This window comes from Peromyscus leucopus, chromosome 8a, assembly GCF_004664715.2.
Source record: "Peromyscus leucopus breed LL Stock chromosome 8a, UCI_PerLeu_2.1, whole genome shotgun sequence".
In the NCBI taxonomy this organism is placed as follows: domain Eukaryota; kingdom Metazoa; phylum Chordata; class Mammalia; order Rodentia; family Cricetidae; genus Peromyscus; species Peromyscus leucopus.
The window spans coordinates 47,506,166-47,526,506 of record NC_051085.1 but is presented as its reverse complement, the minus strand read 5'-3'; the positions used below and the strand labels follow the sequence as shown (position 1 = coordinate 47,526,506).

The 20,341-nt window shown below is 48.7% G+C and overlaps 1 protein-coding gene across 1 annotated transcript in view; it reads right to left on the bottom strand.

The window, feature by feature from the left end:
• Arid1b (AT-rich interaction domain 1B) overlaps window positions 1-20,341 on the bottom strand; it is a 382,103-nt gene that overhangs the window by 10,101 nt on the left and 351,661 nt on the right. Inside the window, 6 exon segments of the mRNA XM_028888631.2 lie at window positions 221-317; window positions 2,686-2,836; window positions 7,845-8,017; window positions 8,253-8,391; window positions 13,512-13,716; window positions 16,402-16,611. Coding sequence (XP_028744464.2) covers window positions 221-317; window positions 2,686-2,836; window positions 7,845-8,017; window positions 8,253-8,391; window positions 13,512-13,716; window positions 16,402-16,611 — 975 coding nt within the window.

Sequence of the window (20,341 nt, the reverse complement as noted above, 5' to 3'; positions counted from 1 at the left end):
GGGCATGGGGGTGATCACAGACGTGTCCAACATGCTATATGTATTCCAGAATACTACATTTCAAGGGTTGTTTTCAATTTTCCGAGTTCAAAATCCCAGGAGTACTTTCTAGTTAACCCACCCTGACCACTCAGTAAAGTGTATGACTTCGGTCAGCCCTCCCCAAATCTTTGCAAGACAGACAAAGGGAAAACAGACCCACACCCATTGGCCAACTCACCGGCTGCTGTGGGTACAGGCCAGGCTGGTGTCCTCCATACGGTGGCTGTCCTGTGGGAGGACCTTGGCCTGGATACTGCTGCCCGTAAGCCTCATGCCTAGAGCGAGGTATTCAAAGAAAACTTAGTTTACACGGGACTTGAGGCAAACAGACACGAACAGCCCATTTCTAGAAACTCTACCCGATGGCCCTGCCTTCTCTCCACACACCACTTTCAACAGCACAGGAGGCCACAGCTGAGTCCCGGCCTCTCGCCGGGACGGCAACACCCATCTCGGAGCGGAGCCAAACTCCCAGCTCAGGCTGTTGCTAATAGTGTCAGAGGAAAACCGGTTGGACGGGCCGGCCTTGTGTGTACTTGTCCTGGCTCTGGCCTCTTCCTTTGAGGCGGAAGCTCCACCCATCCCCGAAGTGCTGCATGGTGTTGTCATGGGAGCAAGAAGCAAGAAGAAACCAAGGTGCAGCAGCAGCAGCAGCATTTCTAGAAGCATCAGAGCATGGAGATGCTTCTGTCCTCTGCTCCCTCACTGAGGACAGACATGTTTTGGACTTTAAGGCTAGAGTTAGGAAGTGAATCCCCAGATGCTAACCCCAGCAGAGGAGTGGTCAAAATTCTAAGTTCCTCATTACAAAGGGTATGGAAAAGGACACCAACAATGACTACAACCGACTCCTATCAAATCCCTGCACAGAAATAAACAGCATTCGTTTTCAACTGCTCTCACATTTAGACACTGTAAATGCCATAAAATTAACATCTTCAAGGGGAACAGATCTGGAGCTCTGACAATAAACTGGTTTAATTTAGAAATACTGGATCTTGTAGGAGGGGAGAGTAACTGGGTTGGATATATTTATTGTTAATCTGATCAAGAAATAAAAATAAGAAAAAACTAGAGTATCACATGCAAATAGCCAGGGGAAGACTCGAGAAGGAAGTTTAGAGAGAAGAACTATGGTCAACAAGAATAAAACTTAAGATGGGCAGTTAGCATTTTTCAGATTGCCAACAACGAGGTGAAAGGCTCTGATGTGGCCTAGTCAAAGCCAGGCACTGGGAGGAAATAGGAGAGAAAGCTTACTGCAGTCTGTCCTTGTACATCTGTCTAATCTCACTGGGAAAAAAAACAAAACAAAACAAAACCAGTAGTTCTTACTGGGTCCTAAACCCAAACCCAACTGAACCCTTACCCCATGCCCTAGAGATCCACAATGGCTAAATGTAACCCTCATTCCATGCACTAGGCACTGGTGATAGCTCACCGAGCAGAGGATACCAACAGATATCCATCACACGTGGGCAGGGTACGAGGAAAAACCAAACTGCAGAACACCGAGAAGACCTGCCACCTGGTTACCAGTGGCTCTGCACCCAAGAGCCAGGCTCCCAGAAGAGCCCGGAGATTTTTACACCTACCCTTGGTATCAGTCCTCTCCACTCACCCCTCCTTCAGCTCTAGCAGTGTGCTGGTGAGAGCCTAGGCGCAGTCTGTCACCCTGCGCAGACACCGACCATACCAGGATCATAGAGGAAGGGACTCAAATCAGCTCTGTCCTTTACCAGCACACCACAGCCACGGACAGGACAAGGCCTTTCCTCTTGGGTGCTTCCTGCTTTTTCCTCATACACCACAAGTACAAACCACATACCGAGAGCCTGCCTGAAGCATCTCTCTCAGGAGGGAAGCAGAGAATACACCATACATCATAAAAGAGCGGCCTTTGGTGTCAGCAGGGGCACAGGTGAGGGATCTCCTCATGAAGGAAGCCTATCGCTGTCACCACTGAAGGATGAGGCTTCTGATGGCCTTCCCATGACATCTCACTGTCCTCCTAAGTAGAGTCAGTGTAAGAGTGATCCTGTGGCCTGACCTGCCATGTGGATGCCAAAGTGGCTTCACTGGAGAGGCTCTTGTGTCCCTGAATGGTGGGGTTTCTCAGAGATGTCTGTTAAGAGCAAAATACACCCTTGGTCCAGAACTCAGAAAGCCTGAGAGCCAAGTGTGATATCTTAGATATCCCAAGGAAGTATGCGGAGGAGCACCTGGTACGGACCGCCCGGGAAGCTGGCAGCGTTCACAGGTACCACATCTAGGCTGTCTCACTGTGGTAACAGCTGCCTCAGAGGGATGCTGGTGCTTGGGAGGGATGGTGCATTGTGCTGTGGCTCCTGAGCTCCGAGGGAAGAGTGGCCTGTCCCAGGCATGTCAGGAGACCTGAATCTGAGGTATGCTGCAGACACCTACTTATAAATAACGGCCCCCTGAGTGTCTGAGACAAGTTCTTCGTGTCCGGCTGAGGCCACCCACTCTAAGTAGCCACTGGACACTACGTGGTGATCGGTGGCACATAAAAAAAGGTCACACGCTGTGCTGTCACGGGAGGCTCAGCCCCCAGGGCTCACACGTGTGCATTCCAGGAAGGCAGTTTCAGGTACACTGTCCATCTTCACCAAAAGCACTCACCTCCGGTCATAACTGGCTCCATAGGGAAACTGCTGCCGCTGCCCCATGCCCAGATTGGACATGGCGCCCGAGGGACTCTGGTTGTACATGTCCTGCATGCCGCTGTTGGGCACCTGTCCTTGTGCCATAAAGGGCTCGCTGCTTCCAGGCACTGTGACAGTTCAAATAAAAAGCACAGGATTAAGCATTTTCTGGAAGTCAAAGGGCCAGCACATCCCTTCCAGTAATTTCTGTGGTCCCTGTATGTGTATGACACACCACAATCCTAATGAAAGGATATGAAGTCTGCCCAAAGGCACAGAATCTTGAGATGGCCTCAAAGACACCTGCATCCCTGCTGCTTGCTTAGCATGAGCCTCTGATCTTGACCTGGGCAGGACCCAAAAACAGGCTGGGCTGTGGCTCCGTGATTACAGTATGTTCCATGGCAAGAGAAAGTCACAGATGTAGTGATGGTTACAGCTGACTGTGCGTTCACCCAAAGGGAGCATTCGAGCAGCCCTTCAAATCTGGGGCTGAAGGATAAAGATGGAGCCTCTCTGAGACTCGCCTACCGGCCTTGTCATAGAAAGAGGCACATTCTGAAGGGTGGATGGAGGATACCCAACAATGTGATGGCCACTTTGGCCCCATAACCATAAGAGACTAAGGAATGAATCCTGACAACAACTTGAATGAACCTGAGGGGAACTCAGAAGCTCAGTCCTGGTTAACACCTTGGTGCTGTGTGAGACTCAGCAGAGAGCCAAGCCTCTGCTGTCAAGTGTAGTCTGTGGCTGCCTGTCATGTAGCAATGTGGAAGCTACTCATGTTCATGTTAATTACTGTCTCTAGAACGAGGTGATACCAGCTCATGAAGGAGTTGTAAATAAGACATGAAATATATGTTTAAATTAGTTCCCACCCCTATAAGGAAAAGCCAGAAAACCTTGATATAAATATACATTCACAATGGCTCAAGGGGCTAGAGACATGGCTCAGTCGTTAGGAACACTAGCTAGGCCTGACTTCAGTTCCCAGCATCCACAGTGGCTGGTGTTTCACTATGGCTTGTAACTCTGTGGGGATCTGAGGCCCCCTTCTGGCCTTTGGAGGTACCTGCATTCATGTGAGCATACATACAGAGATGTACATATGTACATATAGTGACACACACACACACACACACACACACACACACACACACACACACCAGAAGAAAGAGCAGCTGAAGATGGGATGAGCTGTGACGTGTTCCCATCAAAAAGCAGACCACCAATGAGGGTGCATATGCAAATGAGCATCTGCTTGGAGCCTGAAGAAAACTGCATTAAGTCTAGATACTGGCCTGCAAGTATATTAAACATTTAACCTTGAGTTGCTCCATGGCTCCTACTTGTCTCCATTCTATGATAGCTATTTCTTTGTGAGGCAAAACTGAAGTTTTCTAAGTCAAAGCTGTCACATGTGGACCAGACACACAGCTGAGGCCAATGGAGAAATATCCCAATTGCCATCTTCTCTCTGAGCTCACATCAACTTGTGGTAGAACCCGTTTTGAGATTACTTTCCATTTTGTAGATGGAAAGACAGAGATAGACAGAAGCCAAGTGTCATAATTAAAGTTAAGTAGTTTAATTCTCTAATACACAAAGAGGTCTTTAAAAAAAATCAACAAAAAAAGATAGTAAGTCAAAAACAAGAAAAACCCGTTCACACAGAAAGGAAACTAAATGGTCACTTAGCATGTGACAGACCTGTGGCCTCACTGAACACTACAGAAATGTAAGTCACAATCTGATTGGCAGATGTTACGGTGGCTGGTAAGAATCAGCTTAATAAGCAGGCCCCCACACCTGCACACTCTGGCCAGCGCATGTAACTGTTGCAACTTCTGCTGGTACCAGCCGTGGGCAGCCACCCCTGCCACACACAGAAGCACATCTGTGTATCCACAGCCCATGCAGGCCCCTCCCACGACGACGACACTGGGCCGGGCTGCATGGCTAGGTCTGACCAACAGGCTCAGGAAGAGGGATGCAAGCAAACACTTGCCTGAGCTTGCAAAAGGGCTTGTTATCTGGGATCTTCTTCTTGGATCTCACCTTCCATGGTAAGGCTACCCTAGAATCTACAAAGAGAGGCCCCAGACTCTAGCTGGGTTCCTAGTAAAGACTCCACCGACCTCAGCTGTGCCCCTGATGACACAGCCCTGAGAAACGGTGAAGTTCCCCTGACGGAAGGAAGTCAGTGAGGTTGGGACAGTCTGCTACCCCATAAAAGATGACCGAGGCACTTCATTCCTATTCTTTGACTCAACAACTCTTCGAGCAACCCATCTCATGGAAACGCTGCTACAATCACAGAAACAGTTTATTTAAAAAATCACCAGTGTTTTGTATGAGCAAAATGGGAGGAAATGGCCCATCCAGGGCTCAGCACCAGAGTCTAGTTAAAGACTAAACACAGCTATGTGTATGGATTCAACAGATACTCAAGTACACTGGGTACCATGGTCAGAGCTTCAGAGAGAGAAAGGAACAAGCAGGCTGGAGGCAGGTGGTGAGCAGGCAAGGCCGGCTCCACGGGGTTGGGGTTCTCAGACCAGGCTGACTCTGCCCACCACAGGCCAACCACAGCGGCACCACCAACAGTGGTTTCCATTGACCAAATTGGTCTGAGTTGCAGAATAAGGCAAGCTGAAGAATAGAAAATTTCATTTACAACATCAGAGCTGGAAGAAAAGGTTTTCTGTGGACTGTTTCTCCTTTATTTTGGTAATAAATGCTCCAATGCTATGAGGCAGCAGGTGAGCTGAAATATACAAGAATTGTGCTATTTATCTATGATGGACATGACTGGTGAAGACACATTATCTTTCTAGCAGCCCAGCTCTCCACCTGCTCCCCTAACTGCCCACGTTCATTCTGTGCTGTGTGCGTACGCACAAGTGCACATGGGGATGCCACGTGGTGCTGTCTGCCTCTGTGCTCCATCTTATTCTTCAGAGGAGGTCTTTCTTATTGAATCCGGGGCTCACAAACCTGGCTAGACAGGGTGTCCAGCAATGTCTGGGGATCCCCCGCCTCCACGCCAGGGTGCTGGAGCTGTGGGTATATCCACCACATCCAGCTTTAACATGCACACTGGAGATCCAAATTCAGGCCCTCCTGCTTGTGCAGAAAGCTCCTTCCTATAATAGAGACTGTAGGTATGAGGGAAGGAGGGGACCCTGCAGCTGTCACATGGCAGGGCACAGATCTGGCATTCAGGAGATTCGGAGGTCCCATCCCAAACCCTGCTGATTAATTTTCCATGTTACTGTTATATTTTCAGAGTCTAAAGGTGGGCTGCGGACCCAGAAGCACTCTACACCACTAAACCCCAGTTACTTCTAATGGGCTTTTGGCTCTCAAGGTTACTGCACTTATCATATGTTCTGCAAACCTTTACTTAGAAGTAGCCTCAAGACCCATGAAAGGAGAAATTACAGTTTATCTTGCTATACATAACTGCTACTTGAAATATGCTTGAAATACTGTAAATCTCATTTGCTTACTAGTATACACCCAATGCTAAAAAATTTGAGATTCTTCTGTTATATTTTTATAGTCCATAATATTCATCAAAGGAAGCTGGGGATTTATGCATCTCTCCACTTATGGGCATGAAGCTCACAGCTGGGGTGGTGGTGCATGCCTTTAATTCAAGCACTTGGGGAGGCAGAGGCAGGTGGATCTCTGTGAGTTTGAGGCCAGTCTGGTCTATATAGTGTTCCAGGTCAGCCAGGGGTACATAGTGAGACTCTATCTCAAAAAGAAAAAACAAACAAACAAATAAACAAAAAACAACTCATGTATCCCAACATCTAAGTATGTATGACACAGTTACTATTCTTTACCAGATCCCAGAATAACTACTGCCACAAAAACATCTTCACAATTTCTTCAGTATTTAAAAATACTCATAGGGTTTAATTTGACAGGACCTAACTGCATTTGGGTGAATGCCAGAAAGCAATCTGCCAGGTTCCTACCTGATGCTGGCATGCACCACCTCGGCCTGGACTCCTTGGGGCTGGCCGGTGTTAAGATCCAAGCCTGGTGTTTCTGGTGTCCCTGACACTCCTGCACTTGTGCTCATAGGTTCCACTGCTGCGGATACACACTCAAGAGCAGCCTCAGCCCAGCTCCAGACACACAGCCTGCGAACTGCCCCTCCACAGCTGCTCGAAGACACTGAGTTTCTTTTCTGCTCCACTGGCCCTTCTCCAACCAGTCAGAGTCCCCCCCCCCCCGCCCCCCCCAACCCCCCCACTCATTCACCAGCCCTCAAAGCCGCAGAGGGCTTTTCTCCACTGCTTGATTCTGACTCCTACCTGCCATCTCTGGCTCAACTGTCCCTAATGCCCCATGGGTCTCTTCTTATCTCTTTCAAAGCATACCTGGAGACCACCAGTTACTCTCATACTTACTTAAAAAAAAAAAAAAACTGAATCATGCCATTTCCCCTAATAACATCTCTCAGCTGGTGAAAACCTCAAACTCAGGAATGTGCCAGTCAGTTGAAGGGCCCTGGCCCCTGGCAGCTGAGGCCTTCAAGCCTGTGTGCCCTTTCTTAAACAGGCCCAGTGACCTCCTGCTGAGGTCTCCGTGGAGAGCTGACACCCCACGTCTTTCCTGGTGACACCAATCTGAGGACCTTTGCTTTCCTCCAATGCATTCCTACACCACCACTGCCATGTCCACACCTTTCTGCACACTGACTGTCTTCCGTCGGTCTTGGCCTCTGTTCCCTCCTAAGTCTGTTAAGTCCTTGAAGAACTACGTAAGAATCTCTACTGAGCACCCAGCACAAGTTAACACAATGCTGATGATGCTGGACAACAGCCACTTCCTGATCACAGGAACCATCTTTCTTCTACTGGCTTCCTGTGCACGGACTTAATCCTTTAGCACACTCGGAGCAGGCTCTACTGTTTCCGTCATTTCTAGATGAGCAAGTAAGACACAGAGAAGCTCTGTTTTCCTGCGGCTGGAGCTGCAGCAGGGAAAGGAGGCTGAGCTGCTGAATGGCAGGTGCTCAGAACTGTCCCAAATGAATGGGCGAACAGATTGTGAGGTGGCGGAGAGAAGAAAGCCTTCTGGACCATGCGCATGCAGAGACTCCGTTCTACCTACCTTTTCTCATCCCACTGAAGGGGTCCTTGTTGGGCTCATAGGGCATCCGGCCCATCATGTCTGGCATGCTCATGCCCTGCTGGTACGGTGCATTTGGAGTCATAGAGTTCCGTTTGGGGTAGGATGAATCACCCACATCTGAGAATGGGTCATGCACACTGATTGTACTGCTTCTGAAAGAGACAGAAGATGAAAACTGAACGTCATTGCAGCACTATCTATACACACTGAGCTCAAGAAATAAACCACTCCAAAATGGTAAATGCAAAACTACCACAAATAAAGTACATGCTAAACTGGTAGCAAAAAACATTTAAGATCTAATCAGGGAAGGACATTTTTTCGAATAAGTTTGCTCCAAAAACAAAGCAACGCTTGACTCCCCATCTCAGAGTCCTCTGAACATACCTTCCACTTTGCATGGGGGTCATCTGTCCATGAGGGGTAGATGCTGGGGTCGGTGGCTTCAGGTCCCCGGGAACTTCTGTCATCGAATTGCTGCCGGTTGACTGTGGAGTCTGTGGGCCTTGTAAGGATCCTGAGTTAGCTAGTGGTCAGGGCAACAGGAAGAAGCCAGGGTTACTGAGGAAGGCAATTGCTGACAGCCACATGTATGAGAGGATTAAAAATAAGACTTTACTGGAAACAGCAATAGTGTAGTAAAATCAGTCACTAAAACATTGTGTTAAGAAAAGGACAGAGCGAGAGAGGGAACTGCGTACACTAAGGACGGAAGACGGCCTCACACGTGAGGCAAATGCTGTACCCCGAGTTCTAACCTCATCACCCAGTAAAGGAGTATTGTTGAATAAACGATTTAGAAACATACTTCATTTGTGAGCCATAAAATATAGTTATACGTTTGACTGGGTAATTGCTTCCTGGGGTATTTATCCCAGGGAAAAAGAGTCTAAGAAAAAAGAAGGCTTAGGCAGAAAATTGTTTAACTCAGCGTTGCTGGAGATACTCTAAATGTAAATAAAGAAGAAATGGGATGAGAATTTTGGCACATCAGTTTGATGGTCTGTAATGCTGCGCTTCAGAACATGGGTTCTTCAGCAGCGGGGAATGTCTGCCACTGGAATGTGGTTCTGTAGGTTAACAAGGCTCCTTACATTATTTTAATATCTTTTCAACAATTGGACATCTAGGCTCTATCATTAAAAACACTATCATTTGAACTGTAACTCAGATTTGTTATTACAAATATACATCATGCCGGCTTGTAGCCAGCATGATGTATTATGAGACGGCTTCAACCCCAATTACTTCAGAATAATAGTGCTCAGAAGTGAGTCCCTTTCAAAACTCAAGTGGGATTATTAATTAACCTTGCCTTACACAAATATTTCAAGAGCTCCTACCTTATCATCTATCACAGTCTTTAGTATGCTCGATGTTCAATAGACAGACATTGGTTCAATGCATTGATTAGGCAGGAACGTACTGGGTGAATCTGTGCCTGATGCACCTGGGCTCTTTTGGACAGGTGGACACAGAGTAGCAAACTGAAGGGCCACCCCACCCCACCCTCGAGGGGTCTGCACAACCACCCGAGACTGTGAGCACTACAGACTGCCAGTGTATGGGAAACAACATTTGCTCTCCTGTGGAGGGGGGTTCAAGCCTCACTCCAGTCCTTGTTTTACTTCAGACGGTCAACAAGTCCCAAGTCATTACTTAATGAAGAGGTCAGAAATGAGAAAGGTGGGCATCACTTATGTATGCAAGAGACACAGAAAGAAAAGAAAAAAAACAAAAAAAAACCAACCCGCTCATGCGACCTCTCCATGATATGGTTAGGGTTGTTTTGTAGATATGAGAGAGAGAACAGACAGAGGTATCTGGAAGAGCAGAGGCGGAAGTAGACTGGACATAGCCAGCACACTGGACATGGCCCAAAATATCTGTGAAAGGGGGGAATAGCAGGGGATAGAGACCAGAGAGCACAGTGAGAACATGGTGGGGGGGGGTACCTTATAAAGAGAACAGGAGTATCTGGGAGGACCCTAGGAGGCAGCATGCGAGCATGGACTCTGAAATGTCCAACAGGTATTTGTGATACTGAGGGAGCTGGAGGCCTCTCGTGTGCTCTGTGTGCAACAACAGGCAGCCATTTGTCCTTCCCGTCAGAGGTACCGGAAATGACTCCTTTCGGCAGATGGGGACCAGTTTCACAAGTTCCGGAAGAATCTGGCTTTTATCTAACCACCTGAAGTCCTACGGTCCAGCTTGAGCTCACTTCTGGATATATGGACTGCCTTTTGGAGTTCGGGGATTGGAGTTTCCTTTGGGCTTGACAGCTTGTTCTTAGCAAGGGTGTTCTTAGAAACAAGTATTGTCTGTCGGGTGGGGGCCGCCCAGCCCGTGGCCTGTGTATGTGGCCCTGTGGCCTGTGTATGTGGCCTGTGTCTAGCCACTGTGTATGTGGAGCTCAAGAAGACTTAGGGATGGCTTCACCTCCTCACGGAGGGAGAAAAGCTAACTAACACTGGAAACTTGTATTCAGAAGGCAGTCTGCCCTGAGTGAGCAAGGAGCCTTCACAAACTCCGCCAGTCTATCAGCCCTGTCAATGCCCAGAACTGCGGAGAAAGGATCTGTTTTGGGTCACTTTCCTTAGAAATATGGCTCACAGCCTGCTGTGATGTCAGAATGACCCTTATTTACAGAGTATTCACATTCATAGCTAATAAAACAATGGAAAAATTTTCTTGCCAGTGTTTTTCCTTTCCTTTCAGGAAAAAAAAAAAAAAAAGAATACTCCCTCTTACAACTCCATTAGCAGAGGAGGCTGGCTGGCTCTCTAGGATATCCCTACCTTTTGCCAGAAGCTACAAATGTATACTCTAAAGTAAACAATGGAAAGGTTACTGGAGGTTAAGTACATTCACACACTTCAGAGGGGGAACTGCCAGGCTCCTGGCCGGGAAGATAATTTACACAGCATGAACCCGGTGCCCCAGTTCTGGTGGGAGGGGTGTGGGGAACAGTGTGAGGAGAACAGCTGATGTGTCCCAGGTCTAGGGACCAGAGGTCACCCAGAGGGCACCTTTGTTACTGCAGCCCCCTTTCTCATTTATCTTCCTCTGAGGATTCCCTAGTTGGAACCATGACAGATTTGGTGACATCACTTGTCAGCTAATAATAGAAATGCAGTCAGCCACCTGCCAGCCGAGACTTTTGGTTACAAACTTACTATCTGAATGGCGCTTCCTTGTCTCTGCCTGCCCCGTTCCTCAGCTCCATTTCCCCAAGTCCCGGGGCCACGTGCTGTTGACTGAACTTCCCCACCAACTTGGGGAAGTCCAGGATAAGGATCCCACTGGCACCTTAGAGACGCAGACTGGATGCCAAGGCCCCGGCGGACTTCCCGGGTGCCTCTGTCTGCAGAGTGTCCGTCTGCAGGGTGCGGCTGCAGAGGTGGAGGCGATAAGCCTCCGAGGCTTGACTGACTGACTCGACTTTAGATTAATAAAGCTGCAGCCAATCAAAACTGGCCAGACTCAAACTTTGGAATCCTCTGAGAACTCTTGACTCGGTGAAGGTTGGGAGAACAAGTCAGAATAGCCATTAGAAATCTTTTGGTTGGGTTTGCCTGCATGTGCTGGCACAGAAGTTTTAGGTGAAAACTAGCTTTAAAAACCACATGTTAAAAGAGGCCAAGAAAACATCTTGGCACAGCAGGAATACTTTTCTTCAACCATCTCCACAAGGGTCTTGGCGCCAGGGAGGCCATCAGAGGCATGCAGAACTGTCACACAAACCTGGCTACGGGCTACAGGGATCCTGGTGATGACCGCCCTCCGGACGGGCTCTGCGCTCTGGAGCACAGTGCATGCGCTCTCTGGGATGGACACCGACTTTACAGCAATACCAGGAACCCTTGCTTCTCCTCTCCCCACACCACAGCAGGCAGGACCTTGCCTCCATCTGGACCAAGAAGTGCAAGGGCAACCATGCTCCTTTGTGCGGTTAAAATGATCATGTTGCCATAAAAGCAGTGGTTCTGAACCGGGGAGAGGAAAGTGCTGGCTGTTCAGGGAACAGGCCTCCACTTTCTGCGGGATCTGTACCTCGGCAGGGCTTCCTGTACTGAGGCTGAGGCATGCTGGGAGAGCTATTCTCCACACACAAGTGCGGGCCATTCAGGGACACAAGTTCTTTCCTGACAAATAAAATGCATCTTTAGATCTTTGCAGACATTACTGCTCTGGACCCTGCACCCCACTGGGGTTTTATTTTGGGAAAATCGTTTCAGAGCTGTTCATGGGCAGTCTCTTTCATTCTGTGAACTGAATGTAACGTTGTGTGTGGTTTTTAAAATTAGATTATCCAGTGCTCAGGTACACCCTGAATGGTGAAAGTTCGGGATCATAAAGGGTGAGGCTGGAGGGGAGGGTTTTTCCAACTGGCAGACCTCCTCTAGGGATGGTCAGAGCAGAGCATGGCGGGTTGTATTTATCTGAGACCTCTTGACCGCCAAGAGTAACAGCTTTGCAATGCTGACAGTGGCCAGAGAATCACGAGAAGTGAACAGCACTCTTCCTCTGGCTTCTAGATGTAAATAAACACCAGGCCTATTTCAAAGGCATTTCCATCTAGGCTGAGGATTCTGGTGGGTTCAGTGAACACCATATGGCTAAACATCTCAAATAGGCCTCTTGCACCCTCACCGTGTGGCTTTGGGGTCTAAGACTTCATCTGCCTTTACTGTCCCAGGGACATTTACATTGCTCCTGCATCCAGGGCTGATGCAAAGGCAAAATGACAAGTATACAGAAGTTGCCTGGCACACTGTACATGCTCAGGAAACGTGGGCTAGCTTCAAGACCGGCCATGTGATGGGTCAGTGCGCAGTCTCTACCTTCAATGGCAACTGCAATAATGCCACCAAGTGCTGAAGGGTAACTAGACTTACATGTGATCCCTGTGATGACCAGTGACTAGAAACTAGGAATGGTGGGATTTTCCTGAGTGAGGCTGCCACTCACAACTAAGCAGGAGGCCAATGTCTTCCTGCCTCTAACGAGGGAGTTACCAGCTCACAGTGTCTGGTAATTTCACACTTGACAGTCTAATGGGGGACAAAGGCCAGATGGAGAGCTGAAAAGTGGGGCCCATTTCCACCAGCATGGGTGGAGGGACAAGAAGGAGCTCCTCATGACGGCACGTAAGGGCCTTTTCCATGGTACTGGCGGGATTCCCTTTAGGGGAGAACTTGCTGGACAGGAAACAGCGGAAACTAAGTCCAACCTCATATTTTTAAAAAGTACAAATTGGAGTGCCCCAGACAGGAGAGGTAGCGAGAGCCAGCACTGGCCTGAAGGGGGCAGCACTGGGGCTGTGAAACACTGGACTGGGTTCACGTGGACGGTTACTCTGTCTGGAGGTAGATGGAATGCTCTTAAATCCTTGGATTGGAAACACAGGTGTATGCCTCAGGATTCTAAGGTCGCTCTCAGGAGATGAGGAAAGGCAGAGAGTGCTGCCTTCTAAGTCTGACGTGAGGGGCGGCATCCACATTTCACTCTGCTCGGAAGCACTGCTGAGAGGTCGGTCACTCTCACTCAGGTCTGGTCTGGCTCAGCCAGCTGCCCTGAACTGTGGTGCTGTCACTTACCAGGAGATGGCGCTGTCACTTACCAGGAGATGGCGCTGTCACTTACCAGGAGATGGCGGCTGCAGCTTGGGCTGTTTCTTTGCGTCCCCGGTGCTGAAGACTTCTGGCGGAGGTTCCTCCCCGCGCTCAATCTTGCACTCAAAGGCGAACAGGTACTGAATATACTGCTTCTTCAGGGAGCTGGCCGCACTGCTCGAAGTGCCAACATTTAGGTTGGTTGCCAGCTCACGCCACTTCTTGTTTTTATTAACCTAGCAAAAAAAAAAAAATGGGCAGGATCGTTGGTTTGCAGCAGAGTGGCTTGTTTAAAGCCAGGAGACAAACACGCACTTAATGTCCTGGCTTACTTTTTTCATTTGCCTCTTTTAACCAATGCTCATCACTCCCACTCAGCAGCACACAGACAGCATTACAGTTATAAAACCATTAAGGAACCTGCTGCTGGCTACATAAAAGCCCACTTGCTGGGGTCTTCTGTCTGCTCTGTCTCCCAGAGACTTGTATAAGAGCTTCTGGATTCCTGAGCCCCAGGATGAATGGAGACCCCCCCCACCACCACACACACACCTATCCCCACCTAATCTCTAAAAGGGCACCTACCACTAACATAATAACAGCACTGTACTTACATGAAAAAATAACGTTCCCTTCCAACAGCCACCAGAGTGTGTACCTGTGACCCTGGCTGCATGCTTCCATTAAGCTCTCACTCACTGCGGCTCCTTGTGGGATGGACACAGGGAATGTCCAGAGCAGCGTTACTGCTCCCCAGATGGAGTGTTGGCCAGCAGCTTAGTGTCTGGGGCACAGGTTGTGTGTCTCCTGCAGGGCTTCCTACCTGAGGGTGAGTTTGTGTGTGTGTGTGTGTGTGTGTGTGTGTGTGTGAGAGAGAGAGAGAGAGAGAGAGACAGAGAGAGAGAGAGAGAGAGAGAACAGAGACAGACAGACAAAGAGAGACAAAGAGAGAGAGAGAGAGAGACAGACAGACAGAGAGATGGGGCCATTGTTTCAACTTTTTCATTCCTACCCAGGAACAGGTTATGAAACGATAGTTATGAATGAAACATGGAGACACATAAATAACTCGGAAGGCGGAGGCTTGTGCTTTTTGATGTGTGTGATGTTGAGTAGCTGGCAATGGTCATGAAATAATGAATATCTGGATCCAGACTTTAGCACAAGGCTCCTTACATCCATTTACTTAGTACTCAATAGTCACAATAAACACGGCCTGATGGCTCTGGGAAATGCCTCTTCCAGCACTTAACAGAAGAGCCCCAACAAGAGGCCATGCTGATTCAGGCTGCAACTTTGCTGCTTGGTCCACCGGAGGGCTAGGCTTAGCTGTCAGGGCACAGCACCTGCTCACACGCTTGTTGCAAAGCAGCATGATGCTAGCAACACTGCCTCCCGAGTGTCCCAGCTGCACACACTGCCTCCCGAGTGTCCCAGCTGCACACACTGCCTCCCGAGTGTCCCAGCTGCACACACTGCCTCCCGAGTGTCCCAGCTGCACACACTGCCTCCCGAGTGTCCCCAGGCCTAGCATGAGCCACGACCAGCAGAGCTGCACACGCCACCCCGTGAGTGGATTCTAGTTGTTCTTTTAGTCTAGTCTGGGGGAGACAGAGCAGAATGGAAGGGGCGGAAGTGCAGAGAGAGGGAGGAGGAGAGGTGGTCCACCCAGCACATGCGATGTGGGCTCTGACATGTAACTTAGCCTGGGTTATGGCAAGTTCTAAGGGACCTGGTCATAGCCCTCAGTACTGTAAGGGGCAGGCACCCAAAGAGAGGCCAACAACAAAGATCTGTCCTGTAACTCCCAGAGGCACAGAACTGAGACATGGAAACCTCAGTGACACCTGGGGATGAGGGGCTACCTGGATGGGGTGTTGGTTGCCCATTCCAACTGCCTAGACTGCGGGGACCCAGCCAGCTAGCTCCAGGGCACTGAGCTAGGGTGGCGATCTGATGGTCAGTCTGGAGGAACTCCACGGGCGATTCCCATTCACAGTGGGAGCCAAGGGAGCAGGCTCATGTTTGCCATCAGACAGGCCTGGTTCTGCCACTTGCCCACCAGCGGGCCTGGGCCACGACACCACTGCAACTGATCTCATTACGGGAGTTTCCTCCTCTATTCTCGGGGCTAGTGAGCCGTGCCTTGTGAGTAGCACAGATGAAGGTCAAGGTGAGGGGACCTGCTGTGTCACGAGCTCACACTGCAGCTCTTCTCATGACGGTACACCCACTCCAACCACACCCCCACCAAAAGTCATGGGATGAACACGACATTTAGGGGACACCTACCCCGACAGTCAACAAGTATTGGTGAGTATGTGCCAGACAGGTGAGTACCACCCTGAATTGCGTACCTGGGTATGTCTCCTGCCCACCCAGTGTCCTGGCCCTGTGGGCTACTAGAATACTAGTCCTGTAGCTACCCGGGAGCTGGGGCCTACTTTTACCACTATGACTCAATTTCCCCTTCTGTTTTCTTTGGAGACAGGGTCTCACATAGCTGAAGCTGGCCTTGAACTCCTGATCCTCCTGTCTCTACCTCACAAGTATGGAATTACAGGTGTGCCCCGCTATACTCAGTTTGAATTTGATTTTTATCTGACCTACATAATGAATTGAGTCATGCCTAAATCCCTTCTGGAGTATCTACCATGAATCTGTAGCAGATTCCAGAGAATTCTAGAGCTGCTGGGTAAAAAGGCTAGCAATCTGGAATAGATGAGGAAACTCAGGCCACACAAGTGGGTAGGAGAGTCAGGAGTCATAGTCTCCGGCCACCACAGAGTCCTAGTGAGGTGACCTTCCTAGGCTTAGCTTTTCCTCTGTGAAAGAAGACTTGAAACAAAACGCAGCATCGTGAACTGAGCCTCCTTCCATCCAAAGGCCTGTCTGCAACACTTGCCCTTACCCACGCTCACCTGGGCCAAACCTCCGATCTCCTTGACGCAGACATAGAGTCGGAACAGGTCCAGGGGCTTCTTGCCCACAGCGGGAAGGCTGGACACCGGGGAGCCCCTCTCCTCCATGAATGTCAGGTAGCGGTCGACCCACAGCTTCCGCTCCGGCTCGTTTCCTAGCTCATACACTTTTGTGATCTTCTCCCCAGTGGTGGAAGATGAGCTGGACTTCTAGTGTCAAAAGTGTGTGGTGTGGGCACGGGTGGAGGGATGGGGCAGTAGGAGGAGGCGAGGAAAGAACAGAGAACAGGTGAGCACAAGAACATACATTGAAAAACCACGGCTACCATCTAAGGGCTAGGAATGAAGGCTGCTAGTTCAGACACAAAGTATACATTTTCTTAAATAACATACTTTGACTTTAAATAAAAGGGCCCAAACTCTCCATTGTAACACTTAAAACAACTAAACTAAAAAAATGAACACTCTGATAGAAACTTTGACTCCCAGAAGGCACGATTCCAATGAAGTCTCATATGCTTCTGAAAAATGAAAGACCGACGGCCCAGAGAATGAATACCGGTCGTCCAGTTTCTCGTGTCTGATGTCATAGAGCCCATTTAACTACAGTAATACAGTCCTACTTTTTTCCTCAAAATAAGAATGATTAATATGTGTCCTTATGAAAACAGGATAGCCATTAGCAGGTGCCTGCTAAATGGTGGCCAAGAGCTGTTTCTTTTAGGAAGGGTCAACTCTAACATTAGCCCAGTGTTTTTAAAAAATGAAATAACGGAATAAGAACATGAGGGAAAAAGCATTTTCTCCTACAGTTGGATACTACAGTTCCCTCATGAACAACCGGGAGGCAAAGTCCACCAGCGTGCTTTAAGAATAGCAATGAGGTGAGCGTTCGTTTACAGGGGACCTCAAAGACCTGAGCCGCTCTGGCACGCTCCTAGAGGTAGGACCAGCCTCCATGTCAGGACAGTGTGCTCTTCTTCCCTAGGGACCAGAGCACAGCGGTGTCTGCCTCCCTCCGCTGTCAGCAGACCTAAAATACTGGTACAGTTTGCATATGCAGATTTTAATTTGGTCACTTTTCTTTGTTAACCTGTGTTACTCCAATCGTTCCCTCATAATTAGGAAAGGGCAATGAGGAGCTTCTCCAAAGGTATTTTTTAAATTATGTGTGTGTCTGTTTGTGTCCGTATGAGCCACACAGCACGAGCTGTGGGTGCTGGGCACTGAAACTGGGTCCCTGAGAGGGCACCAAGCACTCCCACCACCAAGCCATCTCTCCGGCATAAAAGATAATAGTTACTGATAACTTTGCATCTTCCCCAGAGCATGTTTATGGCTCTACCATGCAGGTACAAGCATTTCACATAGTTGAAGTATGTAGGGGACTGTGCGAGGATCTCTCAGCTTGCTGGCTAATCTACGCCAGGGCTCAGCTTGCCTCCCTCACATGCTGGATTGCTCCTTGGCGGTACCTTGTTTAGAGTGTAAAGCTCTGTTCTGCAGTGACGGGTCGGACCGCTGCTCTCCCACCTACACTCAGGCCTGGTGATTGTGACTGCACGCACTCGGCACAGTGCCCTTCACACTGAGATGTGGTCTACAAACGCTTACGAAGACAAGAAGTTGTGTAAAAAGTCTGACTGTGCTCAGGTAAGAAGTAACAACGGACTCAAGCAGCCCTATGCATGGGACAAAAGGTGTGATGTGAATGTGGTGGCCACGGTGGGACTCCAGCGGAGAGAGCAGCAGCAGACACCTCCTTGGCCCCAGGCTTGCTTGCGGGCCAAATCACTGCCCAAGGCAGATGCCGGTGTCAGAAGAGAACTAGAGAGTTCAGCAGAGTCCAGCAGAGAACATGAATGCTCACCGCTGCCACTGAACACAGCTCTTCCCCTCTCCTACACACTGGACCCTCTGCGGAAGTTTCTAGTCTTCTAGATTTATTATTATCTTATGTGGATGCTGCCTGCATGTATGTGTATCATGTGTGTGCAATGCCCTTGGAGAAGAGAAGAGGGTGCTGGATCATCTGGAACTGAAGTCACAGATGGTTGTGAGCCACCATTGAGTGCTGGGGACTAGACCCAGGTCCTCTGCAAGAGCAGCCACTGTTCTTATCCCCTGAGCCATCTCTCTAGTCCCCATCTGAGGATGGTCTTTGAGAGACACTGCCTTTGACAGTGGGAAAGGCCTTCGGGAAGACCCAGCATCTTTGGCAGGTGTCCAGGGCCACTAGGAACTGCTTCTCTGGTGTGAACAGCGTATCCCAGGTTCTGAAAACATTGGGGAGGGGGGAAAAAAAAGGAATGGACGTTGCTGAGAAATTACAGCAAGATATTCTTATGGTGCCACAAATGTTTTCCTTGCATATAGTTTAATTAAGCTAAAACGCACATTTCCTCAAGCCTCTGAGGCAGATTTACATTTCAGCAGTCTTTACCATATGCTTGGTTCTATGTATATGTGTATGTGTATGGACAAATCTTTATTTATATTTTAGAATGTTTTCTAACAAAGCAATGTTGGTCCATAGCACACTGTCAAGGCAACCACGGCAGCTCTGTTATTCTGCCCGGCTCCTTCAATCCCACTATTAGCAAAGCTTTGCGGGGACACTATTAAGAGCAATTTCAAGCACACACTGAAGTGGCATCTCAGAAGGAGTTCAATATTCCTGAATCGCCTACATCTGCAGCGATCAGAAGCAACGATGGTGTGAGATCCTGCATGGCACGCTCCCGCACTCCGCTCCGCCATACCCGTCCCACAGCAGAGGACACAGCAAGAGCCTAGCATGTTCCTCTGGGCAAACACAGCCTCCCTTGTCCTTGTTTAGCACTGGAGCCTGAGGTTTGCTTACAGATTCTTAAACACAAAACGATTTATGGTATGAAAGGAGATATGTGGCACTATTTAAAAAAAGAAAAAACCTCCAAATTTCAAGTGTAATCCTCAGGAAATGGGGTCATTTACTTTAGTTTGCTTTTCTAATTTAAATAAAATTGAATTTGTTTTTGAGGCAGGGTGTTGCTATGTAGCCCACGCTAGATTCAGACATGATCCTCCTGCCTTAGCCTCCCCAGTCTGGGATTATAGGCATGTGCTACTACATCCAGCAGAATTCTGGGTAAGGATTTTGCACAGGCTTCGCTGGATAAGGTCAGCTTGAGTAGGAAGTTGGAACACAGCACCTATCTCCATCAGCTGTAATTCCATGACCAATAATGAGTGTTACATCATGTTTCCCCGTCTATTAGAGGTCTTCATTTTCACTAATTATTCTCAATTATTATCTTAAGTTTTAAACATTACCATTTTCTACCACTGAGCCAATATGCAAATGTTTTTGTAAATGTATTTGAATTCTTCCCACTCATTTAGCATTATTAATTCATATGCTTTTTCCTGTTACAAAGAGAGAGAAAGAAAGGAAGAGAGAAAGAAGAAGGAAAAAAAAGTCCAGGGTGGTTTACTGAAAAATAAAACAAAACAACCCCCCCCCCGAAACCCACACAATATTGGCTGCGTTCTGAGACTCAAAGCCAACAGTACCATAGCACATAAAAAGGGGAGGTGGGGCTCCCCTTTCCTCTGATCTGGCTGGAAGTGGGCCACTCCTCACTCTGGGTATTTCAAAACTGAAACCCTTCTGCAGGGAGGGGGATGCCCGGAGCACCCGACCTTGCTTTGAAAAGGGAGATGCTGGTTATAGCAGAGTTTCACAAGGGTTAATACAGCCACTGCCGGCTCTTCAACACGCTGGGTTCTAGATGTCTAACCCAGTGGATGGGTAATTAAGGGCAGCCTCCTTCTGGGTTTTGACTAGATTGCCAGATCCTACACAGCCAGGGGCTTCTTCCCTCCAATTCACTCTTCCTGAGCTGGGCTCTTTAATACATTGTCTTAACAGATCAGCGTGTTAATTAAGTTTCTTGAC